The sequence below is a fragment of the Telmatherina bonti genome (assembly GCF_933228915.1).
Source record: "Telmatherina bonti genome assembly, chromosome: 6".
Taxonomy (NCBI): domain Eukaryota; kingdom Metazoa; phylum Chordata; class Actinopteri; order Atheriniformes; family Telmatherinidae; genus Telmatherina; species Telmatherina bonti.
Genome location: NC_136624.1, coordinates 26,388,356 through 26,405,384, shown reverse-complemented (window position 1 = coordinate 26,405,384; position 17,029 = coordinate 26,388,356). Strand labels below are relative to the sequence as shown.

General features: G+C 38.4%; 1 protein-coding gene across 1 annotated transcript in view; it reads right to left on the bottom strand.

The window, feature by feature from the left end:
* iars1 (isoleucyl-tRNA synthetase 1) overlaps positions 1–17,029 on the bottom strand; it is a 57,804-nt gene that overhangs the window by 11,461 nt on the left and 29,314 nt on the right. The window contains exons 19-27 of the mRNA XM_079242508.1: positions 14,900–15,044; positions 14,152–14,272; positions 12,759–12,850; positions 12,326–12,403; positions 11,704–11,825; positions 9,417–9,519; positions 8,471–8,554; positions 2,535–2,709; positions 121–233 (exon numbers count right to left, since the gene is read on the bottom strand). Coding sequence (XP_079098634.1) covers positions 121–233; positions 2,535–2,709; positions 8,471–8,554; positions 9,417–9,519; positions 11,704–11,825; positions 12,326–12,403; positions 12,759–12,850; positions 14,152–14,272; positions 14,900–15,044 — 1,033 coding nt within the window. The remainder of the gene's footprint in view (positions 1–120; positions 234–2,534; positions 2,710–8,470; positions 8,555–9,416; positions 9,520–11,703; positions 11,826–12,325; positions 12,404–12,758; positions 12,851–14,151; positions 14,273–14,899; positions 15,045–17,029) is intronic.

Sequence of the window (17,029 nt, the reverse complement as noted above, 5' to 3'; positions counted from 1 at the left end):
ATGCTTGTTCCATCGTATAACTCGCAGAAAACTTAAAGACAGCTAAAAACTCTCCAGGTATCAGCATTACCATGCATCAGCATTGGAGCGTTAAAAACTGGGTTTTAAATCCAAGCCTACCTGTGCATCAGAGTGGGCTTCGTACTGTGCAGCAGAGCCAGAGCTTTGATCGAAGGTGTACATCAGCCTCAGGTCTTCCTCGTGAAGCTCATGCCCATCCACAATGATGGATCCTTAAAATTAACCAGACAACAAGAGACAGTGATGGAAATATGTTTTTAGGTAAATGTGATGCATTAAATTTATTCGGTGTCTCTTATGAAACAAAATAAATAAAGGGCTTTAAGTGTTCTGTATGATTTAAGTATTTAAAAATCTGAGCTGTAACATAACAGAAAACTCTGTCTACCTATAACATATCTCTATTTTGCCCCTGGCAGCAATTAGCCATGACTGTGTTCTAACTAAAAGCCATGACCATGTTGCTTTGTCCTTTTCACTTCTCTACACCTGCAGGCTCAATTCAACAGTGACTGTTTCTCTCTAATCTGAGATTTCCATGCTTTGATTTCCTGTGCCCCCCCCCCCCCCCCCCCCCATCTTTTGCCATCACCCAATTTCTTCCATCTTCTCTGCCATAGTTGGATCAAAGGTAGGTATGGAATAGTAGCCACAAAACTACAATCATCCTCTTGGCGAATAGTCATCCTCCTAACTTAAATTGGTAAAAGCTTCAATGGAGTCTTAGAATGTGAAACAAAAACTGCTTAAAGGTTAAATGTGGGATGATGTTTGTTTTTCTTTCCCCCTTTTAATATTCATTATGAAAACGGATATTTAGTCATACTCCACATATTCACCTGACTGGTCCCTACAGTAATGTCTCAAGAATATTTGGTCCATTGTGTATGGATCCTTAATAAGTCATTGCATTATTAATTTAACACTTTCCATTCTGTTTTTACACACTCAACTATTTTGTTTTGCCTTTTAGTTTGGTATGCTGTATATATTTTCATCTGTATGTTTCCCACCATTTTTTTTCTACCAGATCTATCTCCCCCTTCCATCGCTCATGCTTCTTTTTTCCCTACAATTGGCTGGACTTCAAACATCAGAGTGATTGGAAATCTGAAGTTCCCACAACCCAGCTGACCTCGGCTGCTTCCTTCCCCAGAGACGTTGGGGGCTCTCCTCATCTTTCTATAATTGGACAGACGAGATACCTTGCACTGCTTTGATCCCAGCTTGAACTCTGATTGCATTCTGAGAATAAACTGACTGTGTGTGTGTGTGTGAGGATGGGTGTGTGAGAGAGAGAGAGAGAGAGAGAGAGAGAGAGAGAGAGAGAGAGAGAGAGAGAGAGAGAGAGAGAGAGAGAGAGAGAGAGAGAGTATATTTGGAGGATTTACTGTTTACACTGACTGACTGCCCTTTAATTGCTAATTTGTTAAGCAGCATCACAGCCCACTGATTGAAGGGAAGTTTGGACATTTTTAAACCAGAACCCTGTTTTCCTCCCTTATGGGTTTAAACTATTAATAAGGGTAAAAAAATCTTTGAAATCTGGTCAAAATAAACCAATACTGGTATTGCTGGAAACTGCAAAAAGGGTGCACAGTATCTTATAATGCAGTTATATACATTAAAGTTCAGCTCAATAAAAAAGGTTATGCTGTATAAAACATAAAGACCAAATGTGATGATGTGAAAATTCCATGAACCAACATTTATAATTGAAGACCAAAAAAAATGGTAAAAGTCAGAGCTTTCAATGTTTTATAAAAAAACAAAAAAAGGATCAAGTTTTAACTGCATATTTTTATCATATGAAAAATAAATCAAGGAAATCTAATTATAAATCTAGTTAAGAGAAAAAAGTCTGAACACCATAGTAAATGGAGAGGATCATTGATTTTGGGGTTGTGAAACCCCATTTCCAGGATATTGTTGGTACTGACAATACTTTTATTGATGGACTTTCCAAGTCTTGCATCAATGGGTGTTTCGCTTTCATACAAAAGTTTTCTTCAGAGAGCCTTTGTCTTTCATACGTCATCTTCTTTCTGGTCTATGTGTGAATTTTGATTTGAAAAACATAACCAATCATTAAACTGATATGGCATGTTATCCTCATAATAGTTCACCAGATAACCTATCATTTCACAAACCTGCAGAGAAATCTGGCCTTGACAAGTAAACAAAGCAGGGGGTGCGAATGAATACGATGTGAAGAAAATGACAGGAATTATGTCAACCTTCTAGCATCACAGCCATGTGAGGTGGCTAATTTCTGTGTTCACATCCTTTGCTGCATTTTTTTTTTTACTAAATAATTGAAAAATTATGAGAAAATAGTGTTTTAAAAAAAATACAGTAACTTTACTTTAATATTTGATTACAGTTGCAGAGATCATTTAAGTAATTAAGATTACACAGTGAATAAGGATTTATTTTGCAGCAATATTTTTGTGGTGTGAATTCTCATAAAAAGGTTGGGAATAAGCCTATATTCAAGATTTTGCTCAGAATACCTGTCTTCTGGAAGGTCTCTAGCTGTTCGCTGGTGAGCTCCTTGATAGAAGCAGTGACAGCTTTGAAGGCCCCCTTTAATCTTTTGCCCAGCACCATGTGGTCTGGCTCAGCTCTCAGACGGATTCCATACTTGTCTTTGTCCGTTGAAAGTGTCAACTGTCGCACATTAAGTTCCTATGGGGTTAAAGGAAAAATATAGCATAGTCAAAGACCATCTCTCAAGTGGCGTTTTCCTCAGCTTGTTAAAATTCCAAGTAAGGACAAAACAGTAAATTACCCATCTGAGTCTACAGTGGTTGAGGTACTAACAACAGTCTTATAGATATTTATTATAGTAACATAAGCAAAAGTAAAGAAATTTGAGTTAAAGTATGAAAAAATATTTCCTTAAGACAGCAACACAATAGTTTAAAGTCCTTCTACTATAGGTAAATAGGTAGCAGATAGGCAGAAAAAAAATTATATATAAACACATACATATATATACACACACACACATACATATATATATATATATATACACACACACACACACACACACACACACATACATATATATATATATATATATATACATATATATATATATGTATATATATATATGTATATACATACATACATACACACACACACACACACACACACTACTGGTCAAAAATTTTAGAACACCCAAATTTTTCAATTTTTTTCTTGAAACTTGTGCAGTTTAATGTCTCATTGTATTCTGAAATTAAAGCATAGTACTAACAATCAAAAAAGAAAGTACATAATCAATTCATAAACCAAAATTTATTTCAAACTTTTGACTCATCAAAGTAGCCACCTTTGACAGATATAACAGCTGAACACACTCATGGCATTGTTTCATCTTCATCTTCTGCCGCTTATCCGGGGTTGGGTCGCGGGGGCAGCAGCCTAAGCAGGGAAGCCCAGACTTCCCTCTCCCCAGCCACATTTGCCAACTCTGCGGGGGGGATCCCGAGGTGTTCCCAGGCCATCCGAGAGATATAATCTCTCCAGCGTGTCCTGGGTCTTCCCCGGGGTCTCCTCCCAGAGAGACGTGCCTGGAACACCTCACCAGGGAGGCGTCCAGGAGGCATCCTGGCATCCTCTTTTCTCTTCAGGTAGTTCTGGCATAGCTTGGACTTGTGCTTTGGGTCATTATTTTGCTGTAGAATGAACCCCTGACCAAGTAGACGCATACCAGAGGGTATTGCATGGTGCTGCAGAATGCTGTGGTAGCCATTTTGGTTCAGGGTGCCACACACTCTGTACAAGTCACCAACACTGGATCCAGCAAAACAGCCCCAGACCATCAGACTTCCTCCCCCATGTTTGACAGTTGATGCCACACACTGTGGAACCATCCTTTCACCTACTCGACGCCTAACAAAGATCCTGCGTGATAACCCAAGGATTTCAAATTTTGATTCATCAGTCCATAATACCTTCTTCCAGTATTCAATTGTCCAATTGGAATGTTTTCTTGCCCAGGCAAGCCTCTTCTTATTATTTTGACGTCTTAGCAAAGGTTTTCTTGCTGCAATTTGTCCTGTTAAACCTGCAGCTCAAAGTCTTCTCTTCACAGTTGAAACTGAGACTTGTTTAGTTCGACCATCATTAAGTTGCGCTTGAAGTTGTTGTGCTGTGAGCCGCCTATCACGCAAGCTGTTAACTCTCAGAAACTTGTCCTCAGATTGACTTGTGGCGTTGGGTCTGCCGGACCTTTTCCTGTCCGAGCTTGCCCCAGTTTCTGACTGCCTGTTGATGGTGCAGTTAACTGTACTCACTGACACCTTGACTTTCTTTGCAATTTCTCTGTAGGACAAGCCTATATTTTTTAAGTGTTATTATGGTCTGTTTTTCCTCTGGTTTTAATTGCCTTTTTCTTGCCATTTTTGCAGCAAAAAACCACTTTCTGCAGTACAAAACTGTTCAACTGATGCTCATCAGGTTATGGTACCAAAATGTGTTCAAACACTGCTTTTATGCAAACAGACAGGGTTGTAAGTAATCTAGCAAAGTTGGAACACCTGTAATAATAATTAGCATTAGATTTAAAGGGGCAATCATCTTTTATTGCTGCAGGAAAGCTTTAAATAATTTGGTCCCGGAATAAGGACTTTTTGCATAATACATTTTTTTTAAATTTTGGTTAACCTTATTTTTTTGTTGTAATCTGGCAGTTTACCAGTTACTTTTGTACCATTTGAAGCTATTTGTTGGACTTAGATGACTTGAATTATGATAAATTAGTGACTTTTGACCGGTAGTGTGTGTGTGTGTGTGTGTGTGTGTGTGTGTGTGTGTGTGTGTGTGTGTGTGTGTGTATGTATATATATATATATATATATATATATATATATATATATATATATATACACACACACACACACACACACACACACACACACACACACACACACAGTCACACATCAATATTAAACAGAAAAATAAAGAAAGCTGCTTAACCTTGGAAGTCAAAGTGACATACAGTATAGGATAGATTAAAACCTTTTTATTTCCCTGAGCATGATTTATAAAGACTAATATACAAGCTGTCCACTGGCAGGCATTCAGTTAGCATCAAGTCACTCATGAAAAAGGCCATCTGAAATTTCCGAAGGGCCAACCATCCTATTGAGGCAATGTTTCATCTTTCAGCCTAAAAAAAAATCCATGATTCAATCATATGTAGTAAAGCAATGGTGATGCTAAATATAGCTGCACTCACAGACCTGCCATCCACTTCTTTCAGTCGATCACACTGTTCAGGTTAAGGCTGAGCTCTGACATTTTTTACTTTTTGACTAAGAGCAGAGACAAACTACAGCAGTTGCTGAGAATAAAGTTAGAGGCCATGTGAGGATGAAATTTATGACCCAGTTTATTCATTAATTTTTTTTAAAGGATGTTTTGGGCTATTGTGCCCTTTATCTGACAGTAGTTTGAAAGGAAAGGGGGTGGGGGGGGGGGTGTCACAATCAGAGAGGGCAGAGAATGACATGTGGCATGCAGCAGAGGGCCTCAGGCCAGGACTCAGACCTGCACATTCTACCTGTAGCTTCTTGGCATCCACTTACCCAGTTGAACTACCCACCACCAACCTAGTATATTTTTTCAGGTTTCAATCAATGAACAGATTGAACAAAAATAACCCCATTCATTTATTCTCTATATCGCTCAATCCAATTCAGGATTTGAGGGGGCTGGAGCATTTCCAGGCGAGAGTCAGGGTACATCCTGGACAGGTTGCCAGATCACTGCAAGGCCAACACTGGGAGATAAACAACCATTCATCCACATTCATTTCTAGGGAGAATTTAGACTGATCAATTAACCTAACATTAGGGATGCTCAATACCAATTGTGTGTACTTGTACTTGGTATTAATAAAAGTGTACAGACACCACAACCGATACCACACTAGTCTAGCTAGCGCAGATGTGTTTGATGACATGCTTCGGACATGTTTTAAAAGAAATAAATGCCGTGAATGTTAAAATGTGACATTTTTGTTACACTAAAACAGTGATCCTCACTGTTTATTCAACAAGAACCGCACTCAATGTACAAAGACAAGAGGACAGCAAGCCGTCCCCCCAAAAAAAGTGTTCCCACGCTACATATCATGCTATGTTGCCAAATCAGTAACAGTTAGCTTTTTAGCAAGGAATCATTATCCTAAATATTGCACGGAGTAATGGCAATCTCATACATCAGTATATGGTGAAAATACAATAATGCCTCTGGAATGCGGGTGTTCTTTTTCAATATATATACGGAGCTACCAACGGAGCAGCTCTTTGTCAGACTTCGGCGCAGCTGAAATTAGCCAAAACTGGCATGTCTGACAGGTGGCGGTTATGGCCGTTTCGACAGCAAAGTTTTCGCAAGCAGCATGCAGCTCTTGTTTGTGGAGAGATCTGCACTGTTGAGGATCATTATGACTTGTTTAGATTGCATTTTCAGAAAGGCAGTGGCTGCTTCACAAGCCACAAGTCAAGAGTCAGTGAGCCACATGTATTGGTGAGGTAACTTCAGAAAGGATAGGTAATCTATTACAACCTAATGAAATCTTACACAGTTATAACAGCAATAACAACCATAGTTACAATAATGTGCTCATAAATAGATTTGTTATCGGCAGATATTCAGATTTCAGATATCGGTATTGTATCGTAACTCGCACAACGTGGATCGGTGCAACCCTACCTAACATGCATGGTTCTGGATAGTGGGAGTAAGCCATTGTACACAGAGCAAACTGATGCATAAAAGGAAGAACAAACTCTGCAAAAAAAGGCCATTGTTCAAACCTCTCCTGGTTTAACCTGGCTAAGATAAATACATGCTTTTGTTGGGCAATACACAAGATGGTGTACAATAGTAAATTGAGGCTTTGGTCTGTTGAAGGACTGACTCGTTTGATATTCTGCAGAGTATCTTCAACTCAGTGGAGACTTTACTGTCAGAGAGATGCCAACAGTCACTTTAGTGGGGGAAAGCTATGCAAAGCTAAAAATTCAGATGGCAAGAACACACCTACTTTGCAGCTGATCGCTTCCCAACTAGCATCGTGGCTTTTTAACAACAGCTTGCTTTGACTCAAGAATCAAATAAAACACGCTGTGCTACTCAGAGTTTACATCTGTCAGGAGTGAATTTATCATTTGCTGCAATATGATTAAGCTGGGTTTAGATTTATGCAGTACGTTTTCAAAGTTAACGCTCTGTCTCTCCAAAGTTCAAAGTTAAAGTTGTTAAATTGATCAAATATACCAGTGTTACATATGACTACCACATAATACACACATTGCTCTTCTTTTTTCCAAGCAGATCAATAGAGCTTAAAGTTAAACTACATTCTTTGTCTTATTCTCATTTGTCAAAATATTACTTTGCAATAGTTTTAAGATAATCCTCAAAGAATCCAAATAAATATGGCAATGTACAAAGACAATCTGAGCTCCAAGACCTCGGCTATTCTCAATTCTGATCAGATAAACCTTGTTTACTGGGGGTAGCAAGAGACTAGTAAGGTTAAATGTTTCCTCCCCTAGAAGCCAAACATAGTAACAGATAAGAAGTGGCTTCTATAAAGATAAAGCTCACAGCATCCAACAGCAGGTTGCAACAAAAGCCTTTTTGCCACCTGTCCCTTAATCCGTAAAGGTTGCTTCAACATTCCTCAACACCTTCATATGAGATTAGGAGGAGGAATCAACTTTGCATCTGAGACAAGTTTCTTTTCAGATTGGGACACAAGAGAATTCAGTAGCAATGGTGAGAGGAAGTTGAAGAACTCAAGTTTCTTAAAACACATAAACTTTGTCTTAGCAGTACTACCTTGCAGACTAATTAGTCTGAGTATTCCTCGTTCAGTCTGAGTGAAATAAAACACTTTTACACAACTCCACACTGTACTGAGAAATCCTCTGAAAGGTATATGTGACTGAAACTAAAGATGACCTTATTATCACTGCTGTCAACCCACAGATTAACAGTAATAATGTAGTTCTTTCACTGGTAGAAAACCCCCCCCCCCATAATGTTCCTGTTAGCACTCTGCATTTGAAGAGTCTGTCAAATGGGGTAGATCAAATGTGAAACCATTTTCCGAGACATCTGCTTCATGCTCTTTTTCCGAACCAAACAGGCATACAAATTTCAATTACAGCTGAGGGATACAAGCAGCGTGTGAAGATGAACCACCTCTGATGTTCGCCTCCTCCACTGAGTCAACATGCAGCTGAAGTGGCTTTGGAGTGTAAACGTGGTTTTAGGTGATGTTACATTTTTAACTGAGAGTTTAATAGTACCATTGAAAGTAAATAACTCTCACAAAAAGATTGCAGAAAAACACTTCGTAGGACAAAGATAAAAAAAAAAAAAAAATCCTCCGCCGACGAGCACTTTGAAAGGGTTTCCTTACCTCCAGGATGTATTTCTGCAGGGACTGGATGTCTTTCAGGGCCTCTGGGTCTTGGTGAATAACCACCACCTCTTTCAATGGGTACTGAAACAAAAAGCAAAAAGCTGCAACACTTTAAGCACAAAATCAAACATGCAAAGTTGGCTGACATGTTAATTAGTGACTATATTTTAATGGAGAGCATCATAGTTATTTTCCAGCTCTTGAAGAGCAATTTAAAACAATAAACCAACATAATAATATATATTTACTTATGTTCCTCTTCTTACCTGACGTATTTCAATAAAACGGCTGTAATTCAGAAATTTTAAGAATATGAGCTCCAATCCTGGCCTCAGTTATTCTCAAATTTACTCAGTTTTAGTGAGTTTGAACTTACTAAAACAGATGATATTCTTAATATTTCAGATTATGGCAGCACAATATAAGTTAAGCATGTTTCATCATTATAACACTGAAGACATGACACGCAATAAATCAGCAAGTATTTCAGTGTATGGAGTTAAGCTCAGGTGTATTTTGCAACTGTGCGTTGCTGAACGTGCACAAAAGCAGAAATTCCTCTTCCTGAAATGTAGCCCTTTTTTTTTTTAATACACCTGTGACAGTTGAACTATTTTAAGTGAAACAGTCTGTACAAAAAAAAAGACGTTTTACCGCTGAATATTTATTGTAAACAAAACAGATTTTTAAAATAACAAAAATGTGCAGTTTACTAACAACTCATACATAAATTGTAAAGTTCTATTTCTGATAACATGATTTCAGATCAGGTCTGGTTTTACTTTGTTTTTGAAAATCCTTTTACCAGAATTTTTTCTGTAGAATTCCTTTGACAAATATAATAAGTGAACTATGACAGAAAGCTGCTTCGTCTGATTCTACATCATATAGTACTGCAGCACTTGAAAACATATGCGTAAAATATGAGTAGATGGTGAAATACCTTAACAGGCAGGGTCTTCCTGTCTCGAATAACTCTTCCCAGCTCAATCACAGACTGCATCTGAGACACGGCACTCTCTATACGCTTGTCAATAAAGCATTCCCTATGAAACACATGCATGAGGTTATGAGCACCATATTAATTAGCAGTATCACCATATCTGAGGCATTATTATTAGTCAAGAGTGATTTTGGTGTTAAAATGCATTTTATCCCAAGTTACAACATAAACAATGGCTGTGTTTTGTTAAAGCTAAAGTAGTTGATATGACAAGACAGACACATTTTGCTAAGCTTTACTCAGTATACCATTTATGTTCAGGGACTGTAATCCTCACCTTCTTATTAGAAGTAAATCAAAAATTAAGATCAGTCATGTATTGAGAAAAAGGATAATAAAGCATGGGAGAGGCTGTACTCCTTATGAATACAGACAACCTTTTAAAAACTATCATTTGCCTTAAATTTATTCTAGGAACATCTATTAATAGGGTTCACTGAGACCTCCAACTCTTAATGCAAATTAAAACTGATCAGCCCAAACAGACTGTGAGCTCATAGAGTGCACGAGCATCCTGGCACATTGGTTTTTCTCATTTACTTGAACTGTGTGTTCCTCAGAATATGCACACAACAGTGGAGTAAAATGACAGGGCAGGGACAGCAGTGACAGCCAATCATTTAATGAGGTGATTGAGGAGCAGCTGTTCCCATCGCCTGATTGGATGCTGACCTTCGGGAGGAGGGTAAAATAGTCCCATCTGACAGCAGGAAGGACAAGTGGCTTATAAAGCAGCAGAACTGGGGGCAGCATAAGTGACAGAGCAGATTATATGAATCATTACACAAACTATTCTATATTATGCAAAAAATTTAAACCATGTTTAATCATGTCAGAACTTTTTTAATAGTTAAATATGATGCAATTAAGTTTGGGTAATTAGATATTCCTCCCAGGCATTCCTTAAAAACTGATGAGCTGCCAAGCCACACATTTTACCAGCATAAATGAAGCGAAGGAAATAAAATCATATCAGCACTATCCACTCTGCAGAGCAGACAATCCCGACAGTGTCAATGCAGTTCTGTCAGAGTACTACACACACTCTGCCGTGAGCAGACAAATTCCTGTAACTCTCCAAAGAGACGGACGAAGTAACTTACTTTAGGTTTAGAGAATGTATCGTATTCCATCGTATGGATGGATGGATGGAGTTAAGGAAAAGCAGAAGTGGGCACAGAGAAAATCTGTTGTCAAACCTGACAGTCATATTCTCACTTCTGTGGCCTCCAAAGCCTCAAAAGTCTTTATTCTGCGTAGTTCAGAATGTTGTACAGCTGGACAAAGTAAGGCCATGTACTGTGGCTGAACCTGTTTATACTCCACATAAAGAGTGGATATCCTTTGAGGAAAGGGACTATGATACGGTTGGGAATTTGCCATTATTGTTGTAGAGTACTGCTTGTCAAAAACAATGATTTGAGCCCCTTTAACTTTTGTTTAATTCACTTGTAAAAATAGAGGAAAAATTAGACCTACAGGAGAGTCCTTAAACGAGGCTTATTAATAGAACAATGACTGACAAGACAGAATGATCATTAGAAATTTATCCAAAATAAATCACTATCTGACTACTTGGGGCTTACAGAAATGGGCTAGTGACATCATCTTCTGTGGGTGTTACGTTCCTCAGCCACTTCATGTAAATCTGACTGCGCGATCCCCTCTAAACCACTGGTTGGCTGTCTTAATTCCTTCCCACAACTGGCTGCACTGCTCCGTTCCTGTGATTGGCTGGCTGGCTGGCTGCACTATCCCCTGTCCAGGATTGGCTGACTCCTCATCCTTCCCAGCCGGACCCATCTTGTCAGGCCTTTATAAGGAGCAGGCTAATCGACAATGAGGACAGCTGGGTGTTGATTGCTCACTTTGCCACATTTTGCTTTGGTTGTCAACCTGGAAAGTATTCTATGAGGTTGTTTCTTGATTTGGATAATATATCACTCTGTTGTGGTTTGGTGATATCGTTAACAGGTGAAACCTGTTATAAATGTTTTCACCTTTAATCCTTGTCATGGGCAAAATCCCTGCAAATAAACACCTTTTAATTAAAAAGACACATTTGTGGGCTTAATGTTTACAGACCCCTCCCCCCCCTTTTTACGGGTTTTTGGGTAAATGTCAAAATTTCCACTTTAGAGAAAACAAAACTTTGGCTCAAAGTACCAATGATGACTATAACACCAAGTCATTTCACACTACATCCTCTTGAATACGTTTTTCTAACCTGACTTGAGGCAGCATGAGATAGTGAATGCTGCTGCTGTCCTTCTCTTCAACAGAGGCAGGGTCAATTAGGTGCCGCAGATTTTGGTACATCATTTCTGTAATGAAGGGTGTGAAGGGAGCCTGAGGAGGAGAGGAAAAAGCAAGTAAACATGAGAGATTAGAAGTATGGAGATTGTTATTGTGCTTAATTTACATTTTCTGACATAAAAGGTCTGAAAGTCTGAGGCATGTTTTTTCTGCCTTTTTTTCCAATCAATAGGTGCAAAAGTTGAAACAGAATGGTGCCATTGTGAGGTTTCCTCTAATGCAATTCTCCTCCATTTCAACCACGGCTAATTAATTTGTATAGCTCACAGCGGATCTGTATTGATCTTTGCTAGGCTAACTGCCTCTTAGCGTGCCTCATGCCTCACATGCAAACATCTTCAACGTGTTATAAATAAAAACTCCTACTGTTCATGCATTATTCATGACTGTGTGAGCACACAAACACATCTCTTGCATACCAGCATCGAGTCCTTACTTCTCTTATGCACACAAAAGCAAAACCTCACCAGATGAAAATTTTCCCGTCACTTTTTGCTCTCCATCTCTGTTGGACATAAAACTAAATGACTCACCATCAACCTGCACATGGAGAAGAGAACGCTGAAGAGGGTTTCCAGCGCCCACAGGCAGTCCTCAGTGCCACTTTCACCCTATAAAGTTCACACACACACACACACACACACACACACACATCAATAAGTCCTTTCCCTGATGGCATGTAAAAATGTAGAGATGCCGCTACAGGTACAAACCACCAGTGAAAGTCAACCAAAGATTCACAGGGAGGAACACAAAGTCCCTGCTGTAAAACTGGAGGACATGATAAAGTCACTTCAGAGAAGTTTGAATTTATGGTTTCCAACAGGACGACTTCCTCTGTGTGTTTCATGCAGTGTTAGTTTATGTTCGGCTGTAATATTTCTGATTCATGAAATACAAAATACTTCCACTCATGTTTTTCTTTTAAGACTTTACAATCATAAATTTAGAGCTGTACTCTCTCACCTTCAGGCGGCGTCGGTTGGTCCTGACATACCAGTTAGTGAGCATGTCCACAAACTTCACCAGGCGAGGCACAACAGTGTAAAGACGATAAGCTGCAACAAATACAAAATGTCAGCCAAGGACGTACTGGTACAGATACCAGTTTTTATTTCTTGTTTAGTTTTATTGTTTAAGACATTAAGAGTTGGGTTAAATGCTCACAATGGGTCTGAAAATCGCTAAACCAGATGGAAAGTCCAACACAAATGTTCATGTGACGTTATAGCTCTCCAAGCTGGCCACAGATCAGCCATGCTATGGGAGCTCAAGACATCCTTCCATGAATTTAATGACAAATTTGACAACAAACGATCATCACTAGCCACCACAACAGACGGTTGTCACTAGAAGAAAATGCTGAAACTGTTCACCAGCGGCTGGAGGAGGTAGAAACTTTATGCACTCAGCTTCACACTGATAACAAGAAGTTAAAGGCTAAGCTAAGTGACCTGGAGGGGAGACGCAGAGGCTGCAGTGTATCACTGATTGTCTCTCCAAGAGATCTGAATGCCCATAATATACGCAGTTCATGTTGCAATTTCTGCAAGAGGCTTCAGGTGAACTATTGATCTGGTACGCTGCTTTACCAGCATCATTTATTTAAAGTTTGTGAAGACTACCTGTACTCCTGGAGGTGCTGGACCAGAGGAGGGAATATTGGAAAGTGGTATCCTCCATTTATAAGATGGGGTTGGAGCCATATGTCCTGAACCCCACCAGACTTTGCATCACCCAGTAGGATGGCTCCCATGCCTGGCTCCAGTCAGTGACTGAGGCAAAGCAGTTCACTTAGTAAACTCTCCTGAATGTTTACTTGATTATTTCTAGGGTTTAAAATTATAATCAGTGTTGCTATGAGCAATTATAGCTACTTTAAATTTAAGTAGTTATAACAACCATTATTTGTATTCTCTTTTTTTTGTTTTCCTTTATTTAAAAATTTCCACTTTACTTAACATTTATTTAATTATTTATTTTTAGGAAAGTTATTATGCATGCTATTTCAAATCCAAATTTGGCATCATCTTGGCAATAAAACCTTATTTTGGGCATATAGGTGGCTTGTCACAGTAATGAACTAATCCACCAAAACTACTATATCCTACTTATTTATGAAGATTCTGACAGTTTTCTAGCCTCGTATTTCGAGGATGGGTGCAAAACGAGACATCTGGATCGGTATCGGCTGGTACTAAAGCCGCAGATATTGAAGTGCGTCCCTACTGTCTGTTTTTATACAATTGCAAGACATTAAAGATACAAAAGCCAGAGGAAAATAATACAGGTGGCAGTAAATTCTTGTTACATTACTGCAGGGCAGCAATAAGACTGGACAGGAACATGGCTGCCTCACCGTCCATCTCAGCCTTGAAGAACTGGATGAGGGATTGTGTGAAGGACTGAACCCACTTGTCCATGATGTTATCACTCTGCTTCAGGGTGTTTTCATTGTACAGGAACTGAATCCCATCCTCCTGTCAAGTTAACAAACAACAAAAGAGGAAAAATGAATATTTATCACTCAAAATGAATTCAGAATGAGGCCTTTAGCCTTTCTCTTAATAAAATCTCCCAGTGTAAAGACCTCAGAACTGGATTGATGTGGTCCACTTTCTTGGACTTAGTGAAGCCACATGCTATATCTAGCTGCATGTTTGCTTTTACTGATCCCACTTGGTGAAAATATTCCTGCATGCTATTTTTGTAAAAATGACATGCAATAAAAAAATTCTCGTCCTGGATTTTTATTCATCAAGTGGCTCTTAACAAGACACATGTACAGAAGAGCACATTAAGTTTTGTTACCTTTCAGAAATTGTCCAGATCTGGGACCCATTATAAATTTTATTTAGTGAATTGAAAACATTCCAATATTGAAAAGAGATTTTCTAAATGCACTGAAACACCAACAGTAGAACTGTCACATAGAAAATTAGCTAAAGCTATTACTTTTGCTGTTGAAACATAGATTCACCATTTCTTTTAAACCACATTTGGTGCACTGATTACCCAGTAATTTATTAGTTGATATTTGCTGCCATCACTTTTCTTCAGGACAAACAGTTTGGGGAGGACAGCATCTATGACTTTGCTGAACATACCATCTGTAACCTTTGTACGTTCTGCACCAGGAATCGATAGGCGTTGTACCACGGCAAGAAAACGTCCTTCAACACGTCTCGCACACCTTCCTCTTTAAAACGCAGGTTCTCTGCTCTCACCACAGGTGAGTTGATGAGGTACAGTCTGCACAGGGAAACAGAATGATTGATCACATGAGCAGAATTACCCAGTGTACACCTTGTATCTTAAAAGCAAAAGCTTAAATGTGTGCATGCTGTGTGCATGAGAGCTGCCAGCTTTATATGTGAAGGGATCAAAAGAGAAAAAGTGTTATTTGATAGGGCTGTGACGATATGCTTTTGTCTCAATTCGATTCCGATTTTTTTTTTTTGGGTGCCGATTCAACTTAAATTGCAATTCTTACAATTCTTCAATATTGCTGATTTTTGCAGATTACAAACAAAAAAATGTATAAAGGTTTTGTTTTTTTGTTCGTCATTTTTATTGATTTCAGTTAGGAAAAAACAACAGTAGCCAGACCATCATTCTGTTGCTATAATGCCCAACAAAACAAGTAAAAAGATCAATCAAAACAAAAATGACAAAAATTTTATGATGGATTATTTTTATTTGGAAGAAGAAAAAAAAAGGATTTTGTAACCAAAAAAAAAAAAATCAATTTTAAAATTGTGAAGCAAAAAAAATCCCGATATTCGATTTTTTGATTCGATTTTCCCACCCCTACTATTTGAAAGTGAGATAGATGTAAAACAGAAAAGAGGTTATATTTAACCAAACATGTTATCGCTCAAGTCCCACTTTAACCTTCCACAAGAGTGTATGAGGTAAAGAAAAGGTTTACTTAGTCTTGTCATTACACAGCAGTTGTAAAAGAAAATTGGTGTTTTATCACTGGGCATTTCACAAATGCTCTTTCCTTCACTTTGTTGCTTAAAGATTACGCTGACATGCCCTAAAATAAGGAGCTTTGTTTTACAGTTCTCGCACAGTGATAAACATTTGAGTGAAATAGTGATTTTAAACAGTTGAAAAGGGGAAATTATTTTGTTGGTCCTCAAGGGGCAGTTTTATAGTGGTTTAAATTTTATTTGGCAGGAAAGTTGTTTTTAATGTCTCTACAGGGGAATATTCCTCATCATCACCACCCTTTTTGTTGTGGTGTGTCTCAAGGGTGAATTTGGAGTCTAAGCTCTTTCTTCTTCTTCTTCTTCTACTTACAGTATACATGCTGCCTTCAGGATCCATTTTCAGGAAGTATAATATTCCCTTTCATTAATGTATTTTGTCAAATAAAAATCTCTTTATTTTTCTTGTTTTTAAATGAGCTATCAGAAACTTGACACATACATAGCTCACGTTTTGTTGTTGCCTCACTAATGTTTGTGGCCTTTATTAAAAAATCTGCATAATTCTGACCAGATTTCTTACAAACACCTTACTAATGACATTTGGTATAGGATCTATCTAAACATCACATTTGGTTATATTCTGATCTAGTGACTGATCTTGGGTGCTCATCTTGAAACAGAGCTGACTGAATGAATCTGCTGAAGTACTGAGTTAAGAAGCATCAAATATGTATCTTCTAAAGAGGAACATCCATAACATCATTACATGTCAACTCCATGTTTTATTAATCCAGTCAGGCAAAGAACGAGTTTCAGCTACATTTTAATATGTCAGATTAGTATAAAAGTGTAAATGGCGATCTATATATTTACTGTTAAATATTCCCAGTGCTTCTATACAAGACAGATACTGAAAAAAAATCCAAAGGATTCTTGTGATTACAAGCTTTTAGCCTTCCTCCAACTTCCAGACGCATGTTAGGAATTGAGACATCCTTTAGGATGTGCCGAGATCGATTTCTCTGTCCTAAGTAAGGTGAGAGAAGCCAGAAGAGCAAGAGGAGACACAAACACAGGAAACAAGAAAAGCCTACACTGCATGGACCCTTGACTTGGAGGACAAGTCTGTTAATGGCCAAAGCAGGGGAAAAGAAGACGTAAACACTGACTCTTCTGGCTGATGAGGGCAATGTTTCTAGTTTCATTCTGGAAGCTCGAAGCTGAAATGATGCAACTTCATGCAACAGGACAGAAATTATGTCAATACCAGACACTCTGAAAAACACTTAAGATGCCTTA